Source organism: Oncorhynchus mykiss, chromosome 8, assembly GCF_013265735.2.
Source record: "Oncorhynchus mykiss isolate Arlee chromosome 8, USDA_OmykA_1.1, whole genome shotgun sequence".
NCBI lineage: Eukaryota > Metazoa > Chordata > Actinopteri > Salmoniformes > Salmonidae > Oncorhynchus > Oncorhynchus mykiss.
In genome coordinates, this window is record NC_048572.1 from 57484465 (window position 1) to 57512449 (window position 27985).

General features: G+C 46.2%; 1 protein-coding gene across 4 annotated transcripts; it reads right to left on the reverse strand.

Moving 5' to 3' along the window:
• Window positions 1-776: 776 nt before the first annotated feature.
• LOC110530214 (5'-3' exoribonuclease 1) lies at window positions 777-27128 on the reverse strand. 4 transcript variants are annotated; one of them, XM_021613101.2, is made up of 41 exons: window positions 26659-27128; window positions 25659-25891; window positions 25431-25528; window positions 25168-25277; window positions 24926-25036; window positions 23761-23846; window positions 23593-23680; window positions 23236-23404; window positions 23057-23124; window positions 22733-22870; window positions 22483-22640; window positions 22193-22282; window positions 21945-22101; window positions 20437-20556; window positions 20174-20343; window positions 19951-20068; window positions 19232-19324; window positions 19024-19127; window positions 18683-18814; window positions 18353-18515; window positions 18066-18179; window positions 17646-17744; window positions 17421-17536; window positions 17167-17313; window positions 16942-17031; window positions 16365-16500; window positions 16054-16110; window positions 15774-15906; window positions 8839-8908; window positions 8446-8638; window positions 8159-8245; window positions 7310-7399; window positions 7098-7205; window positions 6236-6316; window positions 5995-6123; window positions 5710-5824; window positions 3164-3333; window positions 2909-3031; window positions 2681-2786; window positions 2358-2518; window positions 777-2194 (listed from the first exon to the last, which is right to left on the reverse strand). In XM_021613101.2, the coding sequence occupies exons 1-41, from the start codon at window positions 26731-26733 to the stop codon at window positions 1907-1909; spliced, it is 5094 nt and encodes a 1697-aa protein (XP_021468776.2). In that variant the 5' UTR covers window positions 26734-27128; the 3' UTR covers window positions 777-1906. The 4 variants fall into 4 exon arrangements, with proteins under 4 accessions (XP_021468776.2, XP_021468775.2, XP_021468777.2 ...); XM_021613100.2 differs by having other exon boundaries at window positions 5995-6120; window positions 8159-8248; XM_021613102.2 differs by having other exon boundaries at window positions 2918-3031; window positions 8159-8248.
• Between the last annotated feature and the right edge of the window lie 857 nt (window positions 27129-27985).

Below are 27985 nucleotides of genomic sequence, written 5' to 3' on the forward strand. Positions count from 1 at the left end.
GCCCGGGCAACGAAGGAGTGGCTTCGTAAGAAGCATTTCAAGGTCCTGGAGTGGCCTAGCCAGTCTCCAGATCTCAACCCCATAGAAAATCTTTGGAGGGAGTTGAAAGTCTGTGTTGCCCAGCAACAGCCCCAAAACATTACTGCTCTAGAGGAGATCTGCATGGAGGAATGGGCCAAAATACCAGCAACAGTGTGTGAAAACCTTGTGAAGACTTACAGAAAATATCTGACCTCTGTCATTGCCAACAAAGGGTATATAACAAAGTATTGAGATAAACTTTTGTTATTGACCAAATACTTATTTTCCACCATAATTTGCAAATAAATTCATTAAAAACCCTACAATGTGATTTTCTGGATTTTTCTTTTCATTTTGTCTGTCATAGTTGAAGTGTACCTATGATGAAAATTACAGGCCTCTCATCTTTTTAAGTGGGAGAACTTGCACAATTGGTGGCTGACTAAATACTTGTTTGCCCCACTGTATATATTCTTAATTCCATTCCTTTTCTTAGATGTGTGTATTGGGTATGTTGTGAAATTGTTAGATATTACTGCAGTCGGAGCTCAAAACAAGCATTTCGCTAAACCCGCAATAACATCTGCTAAAACACGTGTATGTGACCAATACAATTTGTAGCCATTTTGTCATGTTCACGTTATACTCAGACATCATGCCTAATGGAAAGCATTATGAGTTATACATCTCTACCACTCACACAAATTCCAAATCCCATGACAAAATAATCAAATAAGCTGACAAATATATAAATGTATCGATGTCATGGTAACAAAAGATGTCTTTATTCATTGGATACGTACAGCACCTTTCCTGCATCAAAAGAGCAAGCTACATTTCCTTAGTTTTGTGGTTTTTGAAAGTTTTTTTGGGGGGGACGGGGGGCGTAGAGGTTTTTCTTGTTAAAACTCTCAAATTAATTTAGAAAAAAAACAATAGGACATTCAACAGGTGTGCTTTGGTTCAGACGTTTAAAATACCCACAGAGCAAGAACCCAGTAGCTCAAACCACGTGTTGAAAGAGGCAAAAGGTACAAATGCAAAAACAAAGCGAGACCCAAAAATATGCTTGTAAAACTCGAGACTGTACATGTGGGTTAATGAATAATGCATAAAATCCATAGATTGAAATATGGTGGACAAAAATTTATTTAGAAAAAAACAGAAACCTCCCTCTATTAAGGCTTGGATCAACCAGCTAACAGAGGTCCTGGTGATGTCCCAAAGGAGATGATTTGAATTCAATTTCAAAATGATTTTCTACTGGAAGAAATGTGTTGTTATACTGCGGAGTAGAAATTCCAGAATTTTGTCATAGTGATGTGTTTGTATGCTGTCCGTCAGTATACTGTATTTGAGACCTAATTGCTGGTTAACGCGTGTGAAGTTGATTTCACATGACTATTTTGTAGGTTGATTTAGTATTAGCAATTACAAACGATTGACATTAAAACACAGAATTGTGACAAAATACTTTGATCAGAATAAAATACATTTGGTAAAATAGAGACTTGAAACAAACAAAGGGAAAGATTAAAAGGGATTAAGCCCTTGATTACTGGCTCCAATCATAAACCGACCAACTAGAAGGACACCATGTACCACAAGGTCTGGCGAGATTAGTGAGAATAGAAATCCATCTCAAACATGATGCAAACGCAACATAAAAACGACGGCATTCTGATTTATCAGACCTTATTGCCTCCCATTATCTAGAACAAGGTCTGCATCTCAAATGACACACTTATGACACCCTATTCCTATGTAGGACAACTACATAGGGCTCTGGTTAAAAGTAGTGCACCACAGGGAATAGGGTGCTATTGAGACCCAACCGATTAGAACACCATCCCAAAAACCAACACCTAAAAGGAAGGGGAGGGGATTATTCTTGGACTTTGGCTGCCTCGAAGTTCACCGCCAGTTTCCTGTGTTTCCTCTTGGAGGCGGAGCCGGGGGTGTGGCCTTGGCCCGAGGGGTTCTGGCGTGGCGTTTGAGGCGTGGATGGGGTCCCCGCTGCCTGGGTGGTCTTTGGGGGTGTGGAGGGGGTCGGGGATAGGGAGGGTTGGGAGTGAGATGGGAATTCGCTGCCCGGGGCTTGGTTCCTCGCCTTGTGAGCCGCGTTGCAGAACTCCTGGGGCTTCTTGACCGAGGACACGCGCTTCTTAGTGACCTGACAATAAACGTAGGTTAGGCAGAGTTAATCATGGTCATTTCTCTGTGGTGAAATCCCAAAATACTATTAATATGCACATTTTGGCCATATAAATGCACGCATAACTCTTTTGTTGTGGTGATTTAATGTGAACTATAGAAACAGGTCCTGGAGCTCCTACCTGCAGGGGGACAAACTGGTTGTGTGAGCCGATGGGGACGGAGGGTGCCTGGGGCCGGGCGCCAGGGAAGGTGCCCCCATAGAAGGGCTGGCCCTGGTGAGGCGGGAGGGGCATGCCCCAGTGTAGGGGACCATACCCCTGAGGAGGCATCAACAGTCCACCTGGAGGGAGGGAGCGAGAGAGAGAGAAAGAGTGAAACAGTGAAAGCGTTTGGTTCACATCCAGAATTAGTGTCTAAAACCTATCAAGGTGAATGGGCATTACTGCACCCAGAGGTCACACAGTATCAATATAGACGCCCCCCACATGACGCCAGGGCTCACCCGATTGACCGAATATGTTAGGGATGGGTCCCATGGGCGGTCCCCTTATCTGTCCGACCCCAGAGAACAGAGGCGGTGGCAGGGGGAACCCAGAACCCACTGAATTCTGAAGGAGACAGCGAGAGAGGGGTTAGAAAATCTACAAATATGGAGACACTGGTGAAATATAGACATAACCAAATAAAAAGAAAAGGAGGAAACACACAGAGATACAGGAAGGACACACACCACACTCACAAGGCGCTGCAGGGCGAAAAGAGCTGCTTTCTCTTTGGCTTCGTTTTCAGACTGACACTGGGGACCTTGAACCACCAGACCACTGGAGAGCTTCACCTGATACACCAGCAGACCCTGGGAGAGAGTGGGATTGTGCTTGAATACCTGTGTGTGTGTCTTGTATGCAAGATTGTGTGTGTGTGTGTGTGTGTGTGTGTGTGTGTGTGTGTGTGTGTGTGTGTGTGTGTGTGTGTGTGTGTCTCTCACCTGTCTGCTGCGCATGAAGGTGAAGTCAGGCGGGGCCATACCCAGGCCCATACAGATTCTGGTCAGCTCTGAGGCCACACTGGGAACCATGGAGGAGGGCTGGGGGGGCGGCAGGGGAGGGACTGCTGCTGCAGGGGACGCGGGTAACACAGAGTCGCCCATCGTCGCCGCTGATGGGGAAGAAGGGAGAAAAGGGGAGGTTTAAGGGTGTAAGGAGGAGAAAGGGAATGAAGAACGACTGGTTTAATATCTGTTGTACAGTATCTCCACTAAGTGCCACAATAGCTCCACCTGCAGATAAAACAGAGCCTGAGCGATACATCGGTTCACTGACATTATCAGCCGATATTGGATAACCAATACTTAATGAATAGGTGAAAAAAGGAAATGTCATGCTGATCTGAACACTTGCAGACATTCTCCTGATTTCATTAATGTCACGTATGAAATCCTGCTTCAGAGCGCTCAGGACCACAGACTGGGGCGAAGGTTCACCTTCCAACAGGACAACAACCCTAAGCACACAGCCCAGACAACCATGGAATGGCTTCAGGACAGATCTCTGAATGTCCTTGAGTGGCCCAGCCAGAGCCTGGACTTGAACCCGATCGAACATCTCTGGAGACCTGAAAATAGCTGTGCAGCGACGCTCCCCATCCAACCTAACAGAGCTTGAGACAATCTGCAGAGAAGAATGGGAGAAAATCCCAAATACAGGTGTGTCAAGCTTGTAGCGCCATACCCAAGACGGCTCGAGGCTGTAATCGCTGCCAAAGGTGCTTCAACAAAGTACTAAGTAAAGGGTTTGAATACTTAAGTAAATGTGATTAAATGTTTTTTAATTTGAATACATTTGCAAAAAATTCTAAAAGCGTAATTTGCTTTGTAATTATGGGGTCTTGTGTGTAGATTGATGAGGGGAAAAAACAATTTAATCCATTTTAGAATAAGGCTGTAACGTAACAAAATGTGGAAAAAGTCAAGGGGTTGAATACTTTCCGAAAGCACTGTATATACAAAAGAATGTGGACACCCCTTCAAATGAGTGGATTGGGCTATTTCAGCCACACCCGTTCACGACAGGTGTATAAAATAAAGCACACTGCCATGCAATCTCCATAGACAAACATTGACAATAGAATGGCCTTACTGATGAGCTCAGTGACTTTCAACATGGTCTCATCATAGGATGCCACCTTTCCAACAAGCCCTGCTTGAGCTGCCCTGGTCAGCTGTAAGTGCTGTTATTGTGAAGAAGAAACGTCTAGGAGTAACAACAGTGGTGGTAGGCCACACAAGCTCACAGAACGGGACCGCCAAGTGCTGAAGTGTGTAGCATGTAAAAATAAAAAATAAATAAATAAATAAATAATAAAAAAATCTGTCCTCAGTTGCCACATCACCACCGAGTTCCAAACTGCCTCCGGAAGCAACGTCAGAACAAGAACCGTTCGTCGGGGGCTTCATGAAATGGGTTTCCATGGCCGAGCAGCCACACACAAGCCTAAGATCACAACGCCAAGCGTCGGCTGGAGCGTCATTCTATAGCTAGAGGACTCCCGTGTGTGAACAGAATATTTTTTTGACTATCTGCTGTGGTCTAGTAGTCTTTTTGCTATCTAAGGCCATCTACTCTAAGTGCTGCGTGAACTGCTGACTGCTCATAATTTACAAATAGTTGTTGACACATCAACCAGGAATAGTCTGCCTTCGACTCTCTCTTTCCCCTCATTGCCTCTTGTCCTCACCCAATTCCCTCCAACTCACAAGGCAGGCAATACACTTGACCTAATCTTCACTAGAGGCTGCTTGCCTTCTAATCTCACTGAAACCCTCTCCAGGTCTTTGATCACAACTTTGTTTCCTTTTCCTTCAACACTAACCACACAGACCCTACGCAGATGGTCAAGCGCTGTCACAATCTTCGCTCGCTCTTCCACTACCCTCTCCTCTTCTATCCTATCATCTCTCTCCCTTCTGCTAAATCCTTCTCCGCACTGCTTCCTAATTGACTCCCCTTAACGCTACAGAATACGACATTCTAGACGATTCTGTGCTTCCAACTTTGTAGAAGGCCCTTTCCTGTTTCAGCATGACAATGCCTCAGTGCACAAAGCAAGATCCATATAGAAATGGTTTGTCGAGATTGGTGTGGAAGAACTTGACTGGCCTGCACAGAGCCCCGACCTCAACCCCATCAAACACCTTTGAGATGAATTGGAACACCGAATGCGAGCCAGACTTAATCGTCCAACATCAGTGCCCGACCTCACTAATGCTCTTGTGGCTGAATGGAAGCCAGTTCCCACAGCAATGTTCCAACATCTGGTTGGAAGCCTTCCCAGAAGAGTGGAGGCTGTTATCGAAGCAAAGCGGGACCAACTCCATATTAATGTCCCTGATTTTGGAAGGAGACGTTTGACGAGCAGGACATGCATTTGGTCATGTAGTGTACATCGGTATCCATAGGTGTCCCCCCCCCCCCCCTAAAAAAAACATCAGTCAGGCTCTACTAAACACGTAGCGTTGCACATAGTTGAACTCACCCAGTTTCTTGGTGGGTCGTCTCTTGTTCTGCTGCTGTGTGTTGAAGGAGGCGGGACTAGTGGAGTCCGGGGCAGCGCCAATGTTCAGCATCTCCTTCAGGGCCAGAGTTCCCTTCTACGCACAGGAGAACCAACCAATCACAATTAGCCAACTGACCATATCTAACCAAATCACAACAGGACTACTACAACCAATCACAAGGGAAGGAGTAGATCATTCTAATTGAAAAGAGTTTGAAGTGGGCTACTATAGCGTAACACCAACCAGTGAGTACTAGTACCCACCATAGCAAACGACTGCGGAGAAAGTGGCTTCTCTGTTTGGCTCGTGGGCTCTTTGGCTGGAGGGGGTGGAGCTGACTCGTTGCCCTTGGAGATGTTCAGGTTGGCGATCAACTCCTCGAACTCTGTCTGCTGGAGACAAGTGGGTAAGAATATATATATATTTGTGTGTGTGTGTGTGTGTGTGGTGTGCGCGTGTGTGGTGTGCGCGTCTGTGTGTGTGTGTGTGTGTCTGTGGGTGTACCTTCTTTGTAGCGTTCTGAGCGGGAAACGGAGAATTTACATCTTCGTTTCTCTTGAGAAGTCTGATACTTCCTGCAGGACCCTATAAAACATGAAGTTTAACACACCTCATTCTCCCACACAGAAGTCATACTTGCACATTGAGATCTTACAACGAAAAGAAGAATACATTATACATCTTCACTGAGTTGAATTACACTCACAGCCTTCCACTGGTGATAACCAACCCTACACTGAAAGCTGCTTTTGCAGAATGCATTTTATTGACTCGTTTCAGTTCATTTGTAGTCCTGATTCCTGGCTATGCTGTCGGCTGAGGATGAGGCCTCTTGCCTGCTATTGGTCTACAGCTGTGGGTGATGATTGGAGTTGTAGTTCTCCACTTCCTGAGCTGCTGGGATCTGTAGTCTCCTGATTGTGGCCTGACAGGGTAACAGCCTCAGAGGTGTCACATGCTTGAAAGAACAGGCGTGTAAGGTAGTTTATGTAATGACTGTTGCGCTAAATAACTTTTACTGAAGACTTTTGACTTGGACCACTAGGTTTACACAAGCCACTATCCTGCAAGTACTTTGGTAATACAGTCTGCAAAACTGCATTCTTCTCAAGAAAGACTGGATGCAGATACTGAGTGGCCTAGTTAAAAGAGATAAGGGTACCTTTGCATGGCAGGTTAGAGATAAAATATTGTAGTCTTTCTAACCTGCTGTCCAGACAAATACTGATCTGAGGTCAGACCCTAAAGTCAGCATCAAAAGAGCTGTGACTCAATGTTTAGGGGTGTAAAGTCCAATGGTTAGGGATGAAGGGACAGAGGGGTTTTTCAAGTTCAAAGGTTAGGGTTCGATAAAGTGGGGACTCACAGGTTTGGGAGGTTGCGGTTGTTGACTCTGGGGTTGGTTCCTGCCTTGTTGCCCTTGGACCTGCCCTTCTTGTCCGGGAGACCCTGTACCCCAGGCAGACTTACCCGGCTGGGGACGGACACACACAGAGATGGTCAGGTGACACAGCCAGGAACGAGGTTGATCACAATGCGAGTATGGTGACACTGGTACAACATTATGAATGGACTCACATTGTCTTGTTGCCAGTGAGCTGGTGGTTTCTGGGGCATTCCAGAGCTCTGCAGAGACTGCCACACGTTACTGAACTCCTCATCTTTACCCTGCAGTCGTCACATAGACCGAAAGAGACAAAATGTCAAAAATATAAAACAATTAGTGTCCTTTCCCCAAATTGGAAACCCTTAAATGTTTCAAAGACTTCTGATGAGAACAGACTACCCGTCCTGTTGGGGGAGGATGCAGAGAGCTGTGGGTTGGCAGCGCACTACATTGGAGAGGCAGGTAGCCTAGTGGTTAGAGCGTTGGACTAGTAACCGAAAGGTTGCAAGATCGAATCCCCGAGCTGACAAAATAAAAATCTGTCTTTCTGCCCCTGAACAAGGCAGTTAACCCACTGTTCCTAGGCCGTCATTGTAAATAACAATTAGTTCTTAACTGACAGCTCGGGGATTCGCCTAGTTAAATAAAGGTTAAATAAAAAATTGCAGCCTACCATAAGATGAGTATCTGACAGACCAACCAGTGTCCTCTGTTATTTTTCAATGTTATTTTACCCTTGATTACTTTTGTTGCTGTGTCAATATTGATTATTAATAGTACTGTAGTATTGTAAATCTCCAAAGAAACCGTTGGCATTACGTACATTGTTACGTCAAGCCAATAAAGCAAATTGAATTCAGAGTGCGAGAGAGAGGTTACACACCACCACACAAATAAGATATTGTATACAGTAAATCCCACACAAACAGACAGAAAGAGAGAGAGCCACACACAGAGAGAGAGAGAGAGAGAGACAGAAAGCGAGAGAGACACAGAAAGAGAGAGACACAGAAAGAGAGAGAGACACAGAAAGAGCTTACCTTTGGTTTCAGTTTCTGGCTGGCTTTGTGTGCAGAGTTTTTGTTGCCCTGAGTGTCTGCCCTGAGAATGTTCTGTCTGCCGTTCTGCTGCTGAGAGACACAGAGGGAAAGAGAGAGAGGGAAAGGTTGACATCAAGACATACAGAGGAAGGGACAGAGAGAAAAGGTAGGCAAATGTGAGGAACAGAGGTAAAAAGTTAGAGGCTATTCATCTTGATCTATGCTGGTTACTCAGAGAGTGGTTAGGCCAGTTGTTTTATGAGGACATGCTCTACTCCAGTCCCAACCTGTGTGGATATGAAGGGTGATCGCGGTGAGTGGTTCAGCCCGACCAGCTGTCCTTTGTTGTGCTGGTATGAGGAGGCGGGCTGGGGCTTGACGACGGCGGTCAGTTTATGGAAGCCCTGCTCTACACGGCCCCCGTGGCTCAGGTTGATTAAGGCACAGGGAGGCAGCCTGTAGCCACGGCCCGCCGCACACCTAGAGTAGGAAACACACCAGAGTTAGGTGGGCGACAGTCACCCAGATACAGGGTCACAACCACACAATAGCCCTTTCACAAAAACGCCGGTGCTTAACGTAAAAAAATAAATAAACAATGTAAATCGGAAACATGCGATTGATTGAGGCTTGAAACATTTGACATTGGCCTATATGAAAACACAGACACGAGGCTGTACCTGATCGTAAGTCCACCAGCAAACTCTTCATCGAAAACAACCTCATACAACACCTCGGCCTCACGATCAGCTGCCACGGGAGAGAGGTTAAACATCCGTTTAGAGACTGTTCAAAGACGAGAGGCTGACCGCATGTGTGTTACAGTGCATTCGGAAAGTATTCAGACCCCTTGACTTTTCCACATTTTGTTACAGCCTTACCCATGATGACAAAGCAAAAACAGGTTCAGATTTTTTTGCAAATGTAATAAAACTGAAATAACATTTACATAAGTATTCAGACCCTTTACTCAGTACTTTGTTGCAGCGCCTTTGGCAGCGATTACATCCTTAAGTATGATGCTACAAGCTTGGCACACCTGTATTTGGAGAGTTTCTCCCATTCTTCTCTGCAGATCCTCTCAAGCTCTGTTAGATTGGATGGGGAGTCACACTGCACAGCTATTTTCAGGTCTCTCCAAAAATGTTCAAATCGGGTTCAAGTCCGGGCTCTGGGTGGGCCACTCAAGAACATTTAGAGACTTGTCCCAAAGCCACTCCTGTGCGGTCTTGGCTGTTAGGGTCGTTGTCCTGTTGGAAGGTGAAACTTCAACCCAGTCTGAGGTCCTGAGTGATCTGGAGCAGGTTTTCATCATGTATCTCTGTACTTTGCTCCGTTCATCTTTCCCTCGATCCTGACTAGTCTCCCAGCCCCTGAAAAACATCCTCACAGCATGCTACTGCCGTCACCATGCTTCACCATAGGGATGGTGCCAGGTTTCCTCCAGAAGTGACGCTTGGCTTTCAGGCCAAAGAGATCAATCTTGGTTTCATCAGACCAGTGAATCTTGTTTCTCATGGTCTGAGAGTCCATTAGGTGCCTTTTGGCAAACTCCAAGCAGGCTGAAGAGGCTTAAACCAAGGCCTTATACCTTTTAAAGGGTTAATAAATTGTTACGATAAACTGTAAGGTCTCCTCTTCAGGAGACCTCCGTGTGTGTTAAAACCTGTTTTAACATGGATGGCCCCAACAGTCTCCTGTAACAAACCAGGCGTGGTTCCCACTGCAGAATAATCAACAATAGGGAGGACCTGACCCCCCTTTTCCAGTGTCACCAGTACATATGTTTGGATGGTACCAAAGAACCAATCATTACTCGGAAGGTCAACGATCAAGAGGTACCATTTCTAATAGACACTGGAGCTCACACCTCCAGCATTGGATCTACAAGCCAACACCTCAGGATCTTAAAGCTCAGGATCTTAAAGCTGTTAAAGCCCAGGCGTAGCCTGGCATTAGACTACATCCTAAATAAAGAGGGGGTTATTGAAGGGCCCTAAATTCTATTATCCCCACAGAATGTGTTAGGCATCTCCCTGACTCTGATATGACAGAGATTTTGAAATAATTAACACAGTTGGCTGACACCTACACCCCCACAGGAGAAGAATCCTGGTTCCCATTTGGGTGGTTGAAAGATAAACTAGGCCAGTTTGGATTTAAGTTGTTTTCCATTTTAGTCCCATTATTGGCCCCTGTGCTTGTTCTGCTGATTTGCATTTGTGCATTCTGTGCAGCTGGCAAATGGGTACTTCACAAGGCTATGCCAGGCATGTTTATACTTCATGTTCCTCATCCCTCAGACCCGTATTTCTATCCTCAATCTCCTGAGGATTTGCTTGCAATCTAATGCACCGTTTATGGGTGATTATTATAATTACTATGCTTGAGTTGCTTTGCTTTTGTTGAGGCCAGATGGCCTCAAAGGGGTGGAATGAAGAGGGTTAAACCACGGCCTTAAACCCTTTAAAGGGTTAATAAGTGATGCTATGATAAGCTGTAAGGTCTCCTCAGTGTGTGTGTTAACTTTTTATGGCTGGGGGGCAGTATTGAGTAGCTTGGATGAATAAGGTGCCTAAAGTAAACAGCCTGCTCCTCAGTCTCAGTTTCTAATATATGCATTTTATTATTAGTATTTTTTTCATTTATTTTTTATTTCACCTTTATTTAACCAGGTAGGCTAGTTGAGAACAAGTTCTAATTTGCAACTGCGACATGGCCAAGATAAAGCATAGCAGTGTGAACAGACAACACAGAGTTACACATGGAGTAAACAATTAACAAGTCAATAACACAGTAGGGGAAAAAAAAGAGTCTATATACATTGTGTGCAAAAGGCATGAAGAGGTAGGCGAATAATTACATTTTTGCAGATTAACACTGGAGTGATAAGTGATCAGATGGTCATGTACAGGTAGAGAGATTGGTGTGCCAAAGAGCAGAAAAGTAAATAAATAAAAACAGTATGGGGATGAGGTAGGTAAAATTGGGTGGGCTTTTTACCAATAGACTATGTACAGCTGCAGCGATCGGTTAGCTGCTCAGATAGCAGATGTTTGAAGTTGGTGAGGGAGATAAAGTCTCCAACTTCAGCGATTTTTGCAATTCGTTCCAGTCACAGGCAGCAGAGAACTGGAACGAAAGGCGGCCAAATGAGGTGTTGGCTTTAGGGATGATCAGTGAGATACACTGGAGCTGGAGCGCTTGCTACGGGTGGGTGTTGCCATCGTGACCAGTGAACTGAGATAAGGCGGAGCTTTACCTAGCATGGAATTGTAGATGACCTGGAGCCAGTGGGTCTGGCGACGAATATGTAGCGAGGGCCAGCAGACTAGAGCATACAGGTCGCAGTGGTGGTTGGTATAAGGTGCTTTAGTAACAAAACGGATGGCACTGTGATAAACTGCATCCAGTTTGCTGAGTAGAGTGATTTTGATTTTAGATTGGAGATGTTTGATATGAGTCTGGAAGGAGAGTTTACAGTCTAGCCAGACACCTAGGTACTTATAGATGTCCACATATTCTAGGTCGGAACCATCCAGGGTGGTGATGCTAGTCGGGCGTGCGGGTGCATGCAGCGAACGGTTGAAAAGCATGCATTTGGTTTTACTAGCGTTCAAGAGCAGTTGGAGGTCACGGAAGGAGTGTTGTATGGCATTGAAGCTCGTTTGGAGGTTAGATAGCACAGTGTCCAAGGACGGGCCGGAAGTATACAGAATGGTGTCGTCTGAGTAGAGGTGGATCAGGGAATCGCCCGCAGCAAGAGCAACATCATTGATATATACAGAGAAAAGAGTCAGCCCGAGAATTGAACCCTGGTGGCACCCCCATAGAGACTGCCAGAGGACCGGACAGCATGCCCTCCGATTTGACACACTGAACTCTGTCTGCAAAGTAGTTGGTGAACCAGGCAAGGCAGTCATCAGAAAAATCGAGGCTACTGAGTCTGCCGATAAGAATATAGTGATTGACAGAGTCGAAAGCCTTGGCAAGGTCGATGAAGACTGCTGCACAGTACTGTCTTTTAATCATGGCGGTTATGATATCGTTTAGTACCTTGAGCGTGGCTGAGGTGCACCCGTGACCGGCTCGGAAACCAGATTGCACAGCGGAGAAGGTACGGTGGGATTCGAGATGGTCAGTGACCTGTTTGTTGACTTGGCTTTTGAAGACCTTAGATAGGCAGGGCAGGATGGATATAGGTCTGTAACAGTTTGGGTCCAGGGTGTCTCCCCCTTTGAAGAGGGGGATGACTGCGGCAGCTTTCCAATCCTTGGGGATCTCAGACGATATGAAAGAGGTTGAACAGGCTGGTAATAGGGGTTGCGACACTGGCGGCAGATAGTTTCAGAAATAGAGGGTCCAGATTGTCAAGCCCAGCTGATTTGTACAGGTCCAGGTTTTGCAGCTCTTTCAGAACATCTGCTATCTGGATTTGGGTAAAGGAGAACCTGGAGAGGCTTGGGCGAGTAGCTGCGGGGGGGGCGGAGCTGTTGGCCGAGGTTGGAGTAGCCAGGGGGAAGGCATGGCCAGCCGTTGAGAAATGCTTGTTGAAGTTTTCGATAATCATGGATTTATCTGTGGTGACCGTGTGCCTCAGTGCAGTGGGCAGCTGGGAGGAGGTGCTCTTGTTCTCCATGGACTTTTCAGTGTCCCAGAACTTTTTGGAGTTAGAGCTACAGGATGCACATTTCTGCCTGAAGAAGCTGGCCTTTGCTTTCCTGACTGACTGCGTGTATTGGTTCCTGACTTCCCTGAACAGTTGCATATCGTGGGGACTATTCGATGCTATTGAAGTCCGCCACAGGATGTTTTTTTTCTGGTCGAGGGCAGTCACGTCTGGAGTGAACCAAGGGCTATATCTCTTCTTAGTTCTGCATTTTTTTGAACGGAGCATGCTTATCTAAAATGGTGAGGAAGTTACTTTTAAAGAATGTTGTTTGTTTACAGATTTAGGGTTGTACCTGGTGGGTTCCTTGATGATTTGTGTGAGATTGAGGGCATCTAGCTTAGATTGTAGGACTGCCGGGGTGTTAAGCATATCCCAGTTTAGGTCACCTAACAGAACAAACTCTGAAGCTAGATGGGGGGTGATCAATTCACAAATGGTGTCCAGGGCACAGCTGGGAGCTGAGGGGGGTCGGTAGCAGGCGGCAACAGTGAGAGACTTATTTCTGGAGAGAGTCATTTTTAAAATTAGTAGTTCGAACTGTTTGGGTATGGACCTGGAAAGTATGACATTACTTTGCAGGCTCTCTCTGCAGTAGACTGCAACTCCTCCCCCTTTGGCAGTTCTATCTTGACGGAAAATGTTATAGTTGGGTATGGAAGTCTCAGAATCTTTGGTGGCCTTCCTGAGCCAGGATTCAGACCCGGCAAGGACATCAGGGTTAGCAGAATGTGCTAAAGCAGTGAGTAAAACAAACTTAGGGAGGAGGCTTCTGATGTTGACATGCATGAAACCAAGGCTTTTTCGATCACAGAAGTCAACAAATGAGGGTGCCTGGGGACATGCAGGGCCTGGGTTTTACCTCCACATCCCACGCGGAACAAAGGAGGAGTAGTATGAGAGTGCGGCTAAAGGCTATCAAAACTGGTCGCCTAGAGCGTTGGGGACAAAGAATAAAAGGAGCAGATTTCTGGGCATGGTAGAATATATTAAGGGCATAATGCGCAGACAGGGGTATGGTGGGGTGCGGGTACAGCGGAGGTAAGCCCAGGCACTGGGTGATGATAAGAGAGGTTGTATCTCTGAACATGCTGGTTGTAATGGGTGAGGTCACCGCATGTGTGGGAGGTGGGACAAAGGAGGTATCAGGGGTATGAAGAGTGGAACTAGGGGCTCCATTGTAAACTAAAACAATGATAACTAACCTGAACAACAGTATACAAGGCATATTGACATTTGAGAGAGACATACAGCGAGGCATACAGTAATCACAGGTGTTGATTGGAAGAGCTAGCTAAAACAGTAGGTGAGACAACAACAGCTAATCAGCTAGCACAACAACAGCAGGTAAAATGGCGTTGACTAGGCAGAGAGGGTCGGATTAACTACACACAGAGCCTGAGTGCGGCTGGGGCCGACAGATAAAACATAAACAAACAGAATGGAGTACCGTGATTAATGGAAAGTCCAGCAGGCATCAGCTATGTAGCCAAGTGATCACAGTGTATTGGATAGAAAACACTAAAGTTTCTAAAACTGTTTGAATGATGTCTGAGTATAACAGAACTCATATTGGCAGGCAAAATCCTGAGAAGAAATCAAAACAGGAAGTCAGAAATCTGAGCTTTGTCTGTGTTCACCAGAGTCCCCAATGAAATCCTGTTGAGATATGTTGTTGCAGTGCCTAGGGGTTCCACTAGATGTCAACCATCAATATAAATTATAATGAGACTTCTATGATGTTGTGGGAGTGAATGATAGCAGAATCAGTCAGGTGTCTGGCAGTCAGCCATTTTCTGATCACGCGCATTCCTCATGGTATCCACTTGCGTTCTGTTACTCATCAAGACACAAAGGAATACTCCGGTTGGAACTTTATTGAAGCGATATGTTAAAAACATCCTAATGATGGATTCTGTACTTAGTTTGAAATGTTTCTTCGACCTGTAATATAACTTTTTGAAGTTTTTGTCCGAAGTCATGCTGGACCTGCACAAGCGTTTGGATATGTGTACCTAACGCCCTAACTTAGTAGCTACTTGGACATAAATAATGGACATTATCGAACAAATCAAGCATTTATTGTGGAACTAGGATTCCTGGGAGTGCATTCTGATGAAGATCAAAGCGTAAGGGAATATTTATAATGTGATTTCTGGTTTCTGTTGACTCCAACATGGCGGATAATTTCATTTATTTTCTGAGCACCGTCTCAGATTATTGCATGGTTTGCTTTGTCCGTAAATTTTTTTTTAAATCTGACACAGCAGTTGCATTAAGGAGAGTGTCTAGTTTGAGAAACAGACGCCTCAAGTCCTCAACTGGCAGCTTCATTAAATAGTACCCGCAAAACACCAGTCTCAACGTCAACAGTGAAGAGGTGACTCCGGGATGCTGGCCTTCTAGGCAGAGTTCCTCTGTCCAGTGTCTGTTATTTTGCCCATCTTAATATTTTCTTTTTATTGGCCAGTCTGAGATATGGCTTTTTCTTTGCAACTCTTCCTAGAAGGCCAGCATCCCGGGGTCGCTTCTTCACTGTTGCCGTTGAGACTGGTGCTTTGCGGGTACTATTTAATGAAGCTGCCAGTTAAGGACTTGTGAGGCGTCTGTTTCTCAAACTAGACACTAATATACTTGTCCTCTTGCTCAATGCTTTTCATTCAAAAACAAGGACATTTCTAAGTGACCTCATACTTTTAATAAGGTAGCTTTTTAAAATTTGTAATAAATTAGCAAACATTTTTAAAAAAAAAATGTTTTCGCTATGTCATCATGGGGTATTGTGTGTAGAATAATCAGGGGGGGGCGGATAATTTAATCAATTTTAGAATAAGGCTGTAATGTAACAAAATGTGGAAAAAGTCCAGGGGTCTGAATACTTTCACGCACTGTATACGAGAGAAAGAGTGAGTGAGTGTGCGTTTGGGTGCGCGTGCGACCACTCACCTGCCTTGATACCGATGACGGTTCCCCTGAGGCCGAGGGGGACAGAGAAGCTCTCTCTGACGTTGACCACTCGGTCAAACAGGTGGTACTCTGCATCCGGGTCAGGGACCACACCGTGCTGCTGCTCTAAGGGCTGGAGGGAGGGACACACACAGGTTAGAGAGGTGTGGAGTTGGAATTGTTGGAACTCTGAACCCTTGCGCTGTTTGGAGCCAATGTCATTTTCACTCAATCTAGAAAAATACACGCAACAACAAAAACCGGAAAGTGACGAACTCACCCTGAAGAGCAAACGTGGCTTCACAGTAACACGTACTTTCTCGCTGCTCTTCTTCACCTGAGAAACAGACGGAGGTAAGAGTCACTACATGAACACTAAAAAAAGAAAGTAGATTAGTCACTGACAGTAAAGGGCTTGTTGAGTAGTAGTCTGCATATGCATACATCTATATTATTGATTGACATAAAAATGAGGTTAGAGGGGATTTCCTGATAGAAAGCGAGTAGGAGTAAATAAATGACAAATGATCGACAGAGAGATGATTGACGGACAGAACAGCTAAATGATTGACGCCCCCCCCACTGAGTTACCTTAGCCTTCACCACCTCCTCCTCGATCCGCTCCACGATGGCCTTGTCCAGGATCTGCAGGTCACATGATGCGCGGGCGATGTCGGCGACTGGGTGGGTCTTCAACCAGGAAGTGATCTCCTTCACCTTCTCCGAGCTGCACCGTAAAACCATCCCCATCACAACTACCATCACCACCATCTTCAGTATTCCTACAACTGTTATGATCTACCTCTGCCTTGTTACATATATTAAAACGTCCTCCAAGTGTTTTACATGAGCGTTTAAAGGCCCAATGCAGCCGTTTTCATCTCAATATCAAACCATTTCTAGGTAACATTACAGTACCTTATGGTAATAGATTTCCATTTTTTTTTTAAATGGTCAAAAAGAAAAACATTTCTCAAGCAAGTATTTTGGTAGGACAGTCGGAGTGGTCAGACAGGAAAAAAATAAGTCATTGTGACTGCACTGGGCCTTCGAGATAACTGAACTTGAGTAAGTGTTACAAGCATACAGATTTAACTGTTATGAGTGTATGACAGTGTAAATTATGATTGTTGAGTGCAAATCTTAAATGTGAGTGCATGAATGTTACCCGTTCTCGTACTCCGCAGGCCAGATGTCGTCCTCGTAGAAGACATCGTCGTGACTGTTCCTGGAGACCAGGTCAAACACTTCGGAGAACCTACAGGAGGAGACACAATGCAGGTTACACACGCACACAAATAAGAACACATGCACACGTTCGCAGTTTCACACATACAGACAACACAGTTTCATAAATGCAGAGAAAAACACACAAGGACACACACACACACACCTATCCAGGTACTCAGACATCAGCTCCTCCACAGCGTCAGAGTAGAGCCACTCCTTCTCAGTTCTCTTGGTGTAACCTGGCACCTCCTCATTCTTCTTATTGAACTTCAGGTTCAGACCCACGTTAGCCTTCTGCTCCCCATGGGGACTGAGGGAGGGAGAGCGCGTCACATGGTTTATTCAACCTACACGGCTCTGGTCAAAAGTAGTACACTAAATGGGAAATAGACGTCCATTTCAGAGGTGTTCACTCACTTCTTCTTGGATCCTCTGCCGACGAAGATGCTGCCGGAGAATCTGGAGACGAGGTAGCTGGTGATGCCGAGGCGAGAGGCCAGAACGTAGCCGGGACTGTACTTCACACAGTATTTCTACCAGGGAAGGGAGGGAGTAAGCTTAGCAACGGCACACACGTTTGGTCATGTGGTGGGGCAGGGCGAGGAGGAGTGTGAGAGATGTGTCGTTTTGAGATTGACTTACATGCTGGTTCTGTATTAAGGCTTCCATTGGTGGTTCACAGGGCACCGTGAACACTACCCACACTCGTCCCTCTTTGATGACGTCACTAGACTCTTGCACCTGTGTGTCCAAGAGCAAATCATGTTATTGAAAAGTCAAAGATATGCAATGCAACAGATTAAGCCCCCCAAAAATGTCCAATACATCACATTAAATATTATTTCTCTATATCACATCTAAAAGTGCATACATTTTACATTTTGTTTTGACAAATATTTATTTGCAAGACTAGATATTCAAATTCAAGGTCACAAAAAGCAGCAAGCCTAAACCCCTAACGTGTACCAGTACTCTTCAAGAGTCCCCAATACTGATGATTCCAAGTCAATAAGGAAGTGTGTAAGGCTCAGACAGGAAGTAGAGACTGGAAGCGGTACAGACCTCTCCCATGGCTCCGTAGTAGGGGTTCCCCACCATGAACACTGTGGTCGTCGGGGGAAACAGCTCCTCCAGGGTCTGGAAGCGAGTCGACGACGAGTCAAAGGCCTTGATATCCTGAGAGAGACAGACCAAGAGAGACAGACAGAGAGACAGAGAGAGAGAGCAAAGGAGGAGAGCGCAGGAGAGAAGAGAGCGAGCGAAGGAGGAGAGAAGAGAGCGAGGAATGTGAGGTATGCGTGTGTAGTATGTGTGTCTTCCTATGTACATCTCTGTATGCGTGTGCCTACCTTGACAATGGTCTGGTAGGCGAAGGGCATTATCTGCTTGGACCACTGTTTCTCCAGGTGCACCTGTCCGCTCTGCCCAGGTACATACTTCCTGCCTGTCAGCAGCTGGGCATACAACACCACCGCCGTCTCATTCACCACGATGCCCTTACGCTTACTGAAACTGAGAGGAGAAGAGATTGAGATGTATTTAGGTAAGGAGGAGAGAGGTCTGCCAAAGTCCCCCTTGGCCAAGTGGTCTTATCAGCTCTGACCACAATGGGACATCTTGGTTAAATAAATCTTACCCTTTGATAACAAAACTTAGGTTTTTAACAAACGGATCCTTACTGCTCAGTGATGCCCTGGACATCCTTCACCCAGTCCTTCTGCTCCTTGTCACTGAGGTAGGTGACCTTGGTGGGGGGGGGTGAGTCCCGGTCATACAGCTTCTGCACTCCCGCCGGCTCCTCCAGGAAGAACCTGAGAGGGGGGGGTGTGATGTAGAAGTAGTAAGGGAAAGGAGTGTTTGAGGTAGACCGATGAATGTCAACGACTCGGTGTTCTTCAAAGTAACGGTCGAAAGAGAAGTGAATGAACGGCAGAGCCAGAGGCATAAAGGGTTTTGAGTGACGGTCCGGGTGTAATACTGCCATCTATTTTAGGCACGAGTAGAACTCAGTGACTCTTACTTGCTTTCCCCGTCAGACACCGCTGTCACCCTGGCCTCCTCTAGGTGGGGCCAGTTGACAAACAGCGAGCAACCCAGGACCAGGGCCGCCACATCGCCACACACCTGAGAGAGAGAAACAACATCTACCGTTTCTGCTCCAGACACAGACCCAACACAGTCGTCGGCTCTTCATAGAAACAAGACCGTGTGCACGCATCTACACTCACGGGTTCCTCTTTGCTACGTATGATCTCCAGCATCATGTTCTCTCCTCGGCTGCTCTGCTGGAACACCACCACTCCGTGCTTCTTCTTATAGAACTATAAAGACGGGGGGGAGCACATCTACATATGAAACATACACAGAAGTATTCCGATGCCAAGACGGCCAATACACAGTCAATACTGGGGTTGTAAATGCAGCCACGTTTAAAAAAAATGTCATCTCCTGGTTCAATGAGACCTCAGTTCTTTCATTGTGATTTTCGGGCAAAATGAAAATGTGACACCGACTCGCCAACGGATTGACGTTCTAGCCTCGTCTCAATAAAAAGTTCATCGTTCGACTAGCCGCGTGCGACATAATGGAACGTGAAGCTAACTGAAGCTGGCTAGCTTTAGAAAATCCTCAAAACAGATCTAGCTTGTATATATCTCTCCGGCCACACTTCGAGGGCTTGGATTAATGAGTGACCGTTTACGTAACTAGATCTTGAGCATGCAGCATCTTTATTGACAAATAATCTTGGGACTGTTGGCCCCGTGCCTTGTGTGAAGACTGACTGTGGAGTGTGATTAGTGGCAGAACGCTGTCAGCGTGTTTCCTGAACAGAGACACAGCACATGATATTATAGTGTTCCATTTGATTAGACGTTTTGTGTTGCTCTCAGATCACGTGTTCCCGATTCACACTCCGTCTCATTGTCTGTCGGCCCGTCTATTGTACCTTGTGTCTGATGTGCTGCAGGGTGGGGAAGCCAAGGAAGTAGAGCTGGCTGCTGTTGTCGCTGCGCCCCACGTGGCTCAACGACACGTGCCACGCGTCCATGGGAACCGATGTCACCCTGGAAACCACCAATCACGTTACAGTATCTTAGCCTCGTGGAAGTAGTGTGTTCAGTGTGTGTGTGTGTGTGTGTGCGCGCGTGTACGTTCAGCGTGTGTCTCACCTGACATGGCAATGCATGATGTTGGGGAACAGTTCAGGCAGGGTGGAGGTGTAAGGGTAGTCTAGCTCAGCGTGGTAGCTGTACACAGCACACTCGGTGTGGCGGTTACGGGCCTTCTCAGCCTTGGTCATGTGATCGTTATAAGGCTCCATCGCAGCGAGCAAACATCCCTGGAAAGCAAAACACGCAAATAAATAAGTAAAGTCAGAATAAAAAAAGTCACGCGGGGATGAAGTAGGTCACCGAATGACGTCCGTGTGCACCTCGTCGATGAAGGGGATGAGCACCACAGCCTCCCACTCCTGCTGTTTCCCATTGAGGTCCGTCTTGAAGTCCAGAGGGTAATACTCAATGATGCTAGAATTCTCTGATGTCATCAGGTGCTGTGGACAGAACAAAACGGAGGTATCGGAATGCGGGTGTGTTATGAGAAAGTGTACATGTCATAGGTCGCCACAATGCTGCTAAGCAGGTCTGCATGCGTGCGTTACCCTGTAGCTCTGGGGAAGCCGGTCTGTATGTGTGCATTACCCTGTAGCTCTGGGGAAGCCGGTCTGTATGTGTGTGTTACCCTGTAGCTTTGGGGAAGCCGGTCTGTATGTGTGCGTTACCCTGTAGCTCTGGGGAAGCCGGTCTTTATGTGTGCGTTACCCTGTAGCTCTGGGGAAGCCGGTCTGTATGTGTGCGTTACCCTGTAGCTCTGGGGAAGCCGGTCTGTATGTGTGCGTTACCCTGTAGCTCTGGGGAAGCCGGTCTTTATGTGTGCGTTACCCTGTAGCTCTGGGGAAGCCGGTCTTTATGTGTGCGTTACCCTGTAGCTCTGGGGAAGCAGGTCTGTATGTGTGCGTTACCCTGTAGCTCTGGGGAAGCAGGTCTGTATGTGTGCGTTACCCTGTAGCTCTGGGGAAGCCGGTCTTTATGTGTGCGTTACCCTGTAGCTCTGGGGAAGCAGGTCTGTATGTGTGCGTTACCCTGTAGCGCTGGGGAAGCAGGTCTGTATGTGTGCGTTACCCTGTAGCGCTGGGGAAGCAGGTCTGTATGTGTGCGTTACCCTGTAGCTCTGGGGAAGCAGGTCTGTATGTGTGCGTTACCCTGTAGCGCTGGGGAAGCCGGTCTGTATGTGTGCGTTACCCTGTAGCGCTGGGGAAGCCGGTCTGTATGTGTGCGTTACCCTGTAGCGCTGGGGAAGCCGGTCTGTATGTGTGCGTTACCCTGTAGCGCTGGGGAAGCCGGTCTGTATGTGTGCGTTACCCTGTAGCGCTGGGGAAGCCGGTCTGTATGTGTGCGTTACCCTGTAGCGCTGGGGAAGCCGGTCTGTATGTGTGCGTTACCCTGTAGCGCTGGGGAAGCCGGTCTGTATGTGTGCGTTACCCTGTAGCGCTGGGGAAGCCGGTCTGTATGTGTGCGTTACCCTGTAGCGCTGGGGAAGCCGGTCTGTATGTGTGCGTTACCCTGTAGCGCTGGGGAAGCCGGTCTGTATGTGTGCGTTACCCTGTAGCTCTGGGGAAGCCGGTCTGTATGTGTGCGTTACCCTGTAGCTCTGGGGAAGCCGGTCTTTATGTGTGCGTTACCCTGTAGCTCTGGGGAAGCAGGTCTGTATGTGTGCGTTACCCTGTAGCGCTGGGGAAGCCGGTCTGCATGTGTGCATTACCCTGTAGCTCTGGGGAAGCAGGTCTGCATGTGTGCGTTACCCTGTAGCTCTGGGGAAGCAGGTCTGCATGTGTGCGTTACCCTGTAGCTCTGGGGAAGCAGGTCTGCATGTGTGCGTTACCCTGTAGCTCTGGGGAAGCAGGTCTTTGCTGGCAGCGGGCAGGACTCCCAGTAGTTGCTGGAAGGGCATGAAAGGCTTGCCCATGTCAAAGGTCAACTTCAGATGGGCTATGTTCCTCACATCTGACAGAAACGGGGCGTAGTGGTGAGGGTAATACCTAGGACAGAGTGAGGTTTTAGTACACGCATGCACAGAAAGACAGAGGGACATACATAGGGACAGACAGAGAGAGACAGACAGAGACTCACCAGCTCCAGGACTGGACTCCATGGTAATAGTAATGCAGGATCCACTGGATTCCCTCCACATAGCACAACGCCTGATTTGCTAGAAACTCACTGAAAACAATACAAACAACAAAAGTTTAAACGAGCGTCGTGCTCTACAATGCCATTGTCTTAAGTTATAAACTAGAAAAATCATACAAGTTCAGCTCCGTTTGGGGAAACAAACTTTTCTAAGAGCATTTCAGGATCGTTCGAGGTTGTGGGAAAATATTTTGAGTATTTTGGGGGAGACACTGATGAGGTATACTAACTCTGAGACCACCTCCACTCCCATCTTGGTCATGTAGTAGGTGCGTTTGTACTGTCTGAACTCTGCCTCAAACATGTCCTCTTCTTCACCATCCTCCTCAAAACCTCGACCAGGGGCTCGGTCCTTCCCGCCATCCAGAGTAGTTAGACGCAGAGAGTCCTGCACACACACACAGACATTGAATATGGATTTCAAGACACGCATCTGTATTGGAAGGATCTCTGCGTGTGCATTGCAGGCGCATGTCTCACCGGGTCTTTCCTCCTGGCGTCCTTGCTGTGAGCCTCCTCTGCTGCCAGTCCCGCGGCCTCGTTCAGGTACTTGTTGCCAACCTTACTCTCAAACCACTTGAGATCCACAAACACCTCGTTGAAGTGCTCCCTGTCAAACTGGGGCAGAGGAAGAGAGCGGGAAAAGGGGATAAAGATGAAGGGACGAAGAGAGAGAGAGAGAGAGAGATTGCAAAACAGGTATCGAGAGAGAGAAAGAAAGAGAGCAAGACATGCGTCACAATCATAAATGCATGGTAATGAAATAATTCCACTGATTTGTGGATGTTTACTGGTCTCTCCCACCTCGGACAGTTTCTCCAGGTACTTCTCAAAGTTGCCCAGGTTCAGGTGGCCATTCTCATTCAAGTACCCTGCATGGGTCAAATATAAAGAAGCAAATTAATTTCTCCAGCCAGTACGCAAATAAAAGGTTGTATGTGTGGATTGTGTGTTGTCCGAGTACGGTGTGTGAGTGTTCTCACCTCCCAGCGTTGGCAGCACACTGATGTAGGTGCGGTAGAGGAGAGGCAGGGCGTCTTGGTTGATGTGAAGATGAGGAAGGTGAGGGATGAAGTCATTCCCCACCAGGAAGCCCATTAGGATCCAGTCGTCGATGATTCGCTCCAGGTCGTACTCAAACGAGATCTTGTTCTGTTAAACAACCAATCATCAGACATCTTACTGTGAGGACCAACCAATCATATGACATTGTTATTCAAACCATTCATAGAGAATTTATACTGTGTTAGTCACTTATCAGTAAGCAAGTAGATATGCATCTACTGTATTTGTCACACTGAAGCAGAATTGTATTCTGTGGGAGTAAGTGTTTGTCTTACCTTAACTTCAGAGAACTCGTAGTCTATGTACTCCCTAAATAGTGACAGGTGCAGTAGATGGAAGGTTGTCTCCTCTGGAGCTGTTATTCTGCAGGAGGGGAATACATACATATAACTCTGTCTCACTCACACACACAGACAGCGCGCTCTCTTGCACACCAGACACACCTCTTCTGGTTTTTCTTCCCTCCAAAGCGGACCTCTTCTCTGAGTAGGGAGAAGTGTGGCTCGTGGCTGGTCAGACCTAACATCATCTGTAGTAGAGAAAGAGACTGTAGTTAATACAACACACCTTAATTAATACGAATGAAACAACAGTAGAATTCTGTCACGGTAATTGACTGATTACAGCAAAGGGCGTCAAACTCATTTTGCCCCAGTGGCCGCATTCTGACTTCAATTTGGTCTTCATTTCTATACAATTTCGATCTGATTTTAGTCACTTAAAGTATATTAATTCATCCCCCTCCCCAAAATATAATAAAAATATTCATTTTTTTTTTTTAAACTCAACCCATCTGCAGGCCGGATTGGACCACGCTTGCGGGCCAGATCTGATTTGCTAGCCAGATCGGATTTGCTAGCCATATGTTGGACACCCCTGGATTACAGACATACATAGACATTCACGTCTGCCACCATATACACTCACGTCTGCCACCATATACACTCACGTCTGCCACCATATACACTCACGTCTGCCACCATATACACTCACGTCTGCCACCATATACACTCACGGCTGCCACCATATACACTCACGGCTGCCACCATATACACTCACGGCTGCCACCATATACACTCACGTCTGCCACCATATACACTCACGTCTGCCACCATATACACTCACGTCTGCCACCATATACACTCACGTCTGCCACCATATACACTCACGTCTGCCACCATATACACCCACGTCTGCCACCATATACACCCACGTCTGCCACCATATACACCCACGTCTGCCACCATATACACTCACGTCTGCCACCATATACACTCACGTCTGCCACCATATACACATCTGCCACCATATACACTCACGTCTGCCACCATATACATTCACATCTGCCACCATATACACTCACGTCTGCCACCATATACACTCACATCTGCCACCATATACACTCACATCTGCCACCATATACACTCACATCTGCCACCATATACACTCACATCTGCCACCATATACACTCACATCTGCCACCATATACACTCACATCTGCCACCATATACACATCTGCCACCATATACACATCTCTCTGATGTCACACACACACACACTTCCCGACACACATTGATGCCGTATCTCCCAAACCCGCGGGCCACCCACCAGGTCAGCATCCAGGCCATAGAGACAGTGGCGTGTGTTTGGGTCGTGGCCTGGCTCTGAGTTTTCCCTGCGGATAAACTCCATGATCTTGTGTTCTCCTTCTCCTGGAGTCTGGGAGGGAAACAGAGGGTCACAGTCACAGACAGTTACAACGCATGTAGAGTCAATGTCACTCATTCACATATGACATCTAATCAAACAAAATGTGCACACTGACACACACGCCGTGTGCCCGTCCTCACCTCATGTCCGGAAAGGTAGACGTTAACTCCTTTCCAGGCATTATCTGTGGATAGTTTGCTGTTGACAAAATACTTGAGCTGCTCCTGTAGCCTGGCCATGAAGTCCGTCCCTACAGGAGAGACATGATGGATCGTATTCAGTAGGCACAAAACTGAAGAACAGACTAAAACAGGAAGGACAACCTGAAGCCCTAGGAATTGGATGAGAGGTATGAGTGGACAGATTGGTGGAGAAGTGATGGATCGTGTAGGAGGCTACATACCAGGTGTGATGCAGTTGGAGTCAAAGCGGGCCTCAGAGGGTAGGACCTCTCCTTTCTCAAGGGCTTTCTTTATCTTGTCCTCTGCTTCTTTGGCCGACCTTCACAAGAAACATATAAGTGACTGATTGGTTGATTGAGTTATGACATTGCGTGATCCATCGCTATGCCACTCGGTCACAGACACAGCACATAAAGTACAAAGGCAGTTGTTATCATCATGATCTTTACCTGAATCTCCTGCCTCTCTGCTGGTTCATCTTGGCCCGGGGAGCCACTCCGTCCACGGCCATGAAGAACACCTTCCTGGGCTTGATGATCCTGAACAGCACCTCCAGGTAGTGGAAGATGTCCGCAAAGATCTTCTCCTCCGAGATACGGAAGTGGACGTCCTCATCGTTGGGGTGGGAGCACTGGTGGATGATGCCATTCATATCCAGGTAGAGGTTGTCAAACTCTGGGATCTTTAAGAGAGAGGTAAAGGGGTGTGTCAGACAGATGGGCCAACTGCTCTGTCTACTATCCATATAAGAAGGCAATAGCATCAATACTTGAATAATGGAGGGAGTGTATTTATGAGTTGAGGATAAAAAAAAATAAAAAAGATCTAGTGGGATTGATTGGAAACAGATATGGACTCTTGGTCAATATTCCACTAATGCATCTTGCAAACCTGCCAACAAATGTGGGCTAATCTGGCACTGGTGATCTCGGTAGTAAAACTGTTACATCTGGTCGACGACTACAATATTTGTTATTCAGAATAACGTTCTATTTACTTGACAAACCAAACAAAGCATAAAATCAACTCCGCCTCGATAAAGAGAACAGAATTGAGCGTTCCTCATCTAAACTAATATAGGCCTGCCGTATTCACTAGGCTATTTGTTATGACATCTAACTGGAGCTGATAGCAAGTAGTAGTAGCACGCAAACTAGCTAACTAATTAGCTACCTAGAAGGTAAATTGAGTCAAACACGTAGCTAAATGAGTTGGTAAATATTAATGTACCGTCAGTTAGCTAACTGCAGGTGTATTTGTAACTACAACGTTGGTTTATTAATAATAAATCATAGCTATGAGTAGCGCGTAAGGGCAGAGTGGAAACATCGATACGTGAAGGTGAAACTGTTATGGGCCTGCTATATGTAGCTTGATAGCTTGACTAGTTACCTGCAACAGTAATATTCGCTTACTAGGTAGCAAAAAAATAGGCTACGGATATCATACCTGATGTTCCTTGACAACTTCACTCAGGCAAGGGTATCTTTCAGAAATCCATCGGTAGAATTTCGGCACTCCCATCTTGACCACAAACTCTTAATTTGGGGTTAAATTAATACAAATGCAAGGGTATAAGAGATGCGTAAAGTAACATGAGAAGTTGCTTCTGCTACTGGGGATTCCGTTCGGTAGAATGGAACTGTACAGCCAGTAAAACAGTCCGGGTGGAATCAATAACGAAATAACCAAAATGCCAGCTCTCAAACAGAAAATAGTAACACAGGCCTACTCTGTGACTGATTAGCTAGTATTTTAACAACTATTAATAAAACACGCTTTATAAAAATTTAAAAAAACTTCTAACAAATATGGCCTTTGTTTTTCTTTTCGTTTGACGCTTTCATTCCTGTGCAATCATTTAAAAAATTCCGTCGAGACTGGCAGTTAGTATTTATTGGTTCCACGTCAGCACAAGGAAAGAGCCCATCTCCAATCATTTAAATATACACTAGATGTCTAACAGGGGGTGCTGTTTTGAAGTCTTCGCGCCTCCATCTTGGCACTCGCCCACCAATGTAATGTTGTGGGAGCTTTAGAAATGCATTTATGTTTGTCTACATTTGTTATTGTCTACGTTTCTTCTATTACATACACATTTGAAAGTACTCATGTTACTTTCCCCACTACATCAAAAACATACTTAAATGCATATAATTTTGTCCCATAAACATTTAAATGAAATACTGTAGAATTCCATGAATTCCTTCTGAACGGAGTGCGATTATGGCTGAGTGGTCGCTTCAAAGCCTGTCATTGACCAATACATAACATTAGCAATCCAGGGTTATATACAGAATTGGATAGTGCTCTCGCTGAATATTATTGAGGGGCTTGCGCAGCAAGAGCCCCAGCTTAGATATTCTTACCGTTCAATACTACACCGTTCAAAGGTCAAAACGTGCAGAATGGTCTCGCTCGAGTATACAACGTTTTGATATATGTTATACTTTTTACGTTATTAAACTTTTCGGCATTTTTTTTGCCCAAATATGCTAACATGCTATTTCTCACTATTCTAAGGCTCCCCATTGTGTCATCATCACTTCCAACTAACATTTTCTAAGGTATGAAATCTTCCTCTACTTCTCCGTTTCAGATTCGGAATCATGCGTGCCAATGTGTAACTAGAGCCGTTTTAGTAACCCAGCCTGTCTCTTTCTAGCTGCTGTTATTCATGTCAGAAGCTAGCAGATGTATTATTTTCCAGACAACTACCGTTTTTACCACTAACCCAACAATTAGACAAAAATAGTTTGGAATTAAATCTTCCTAC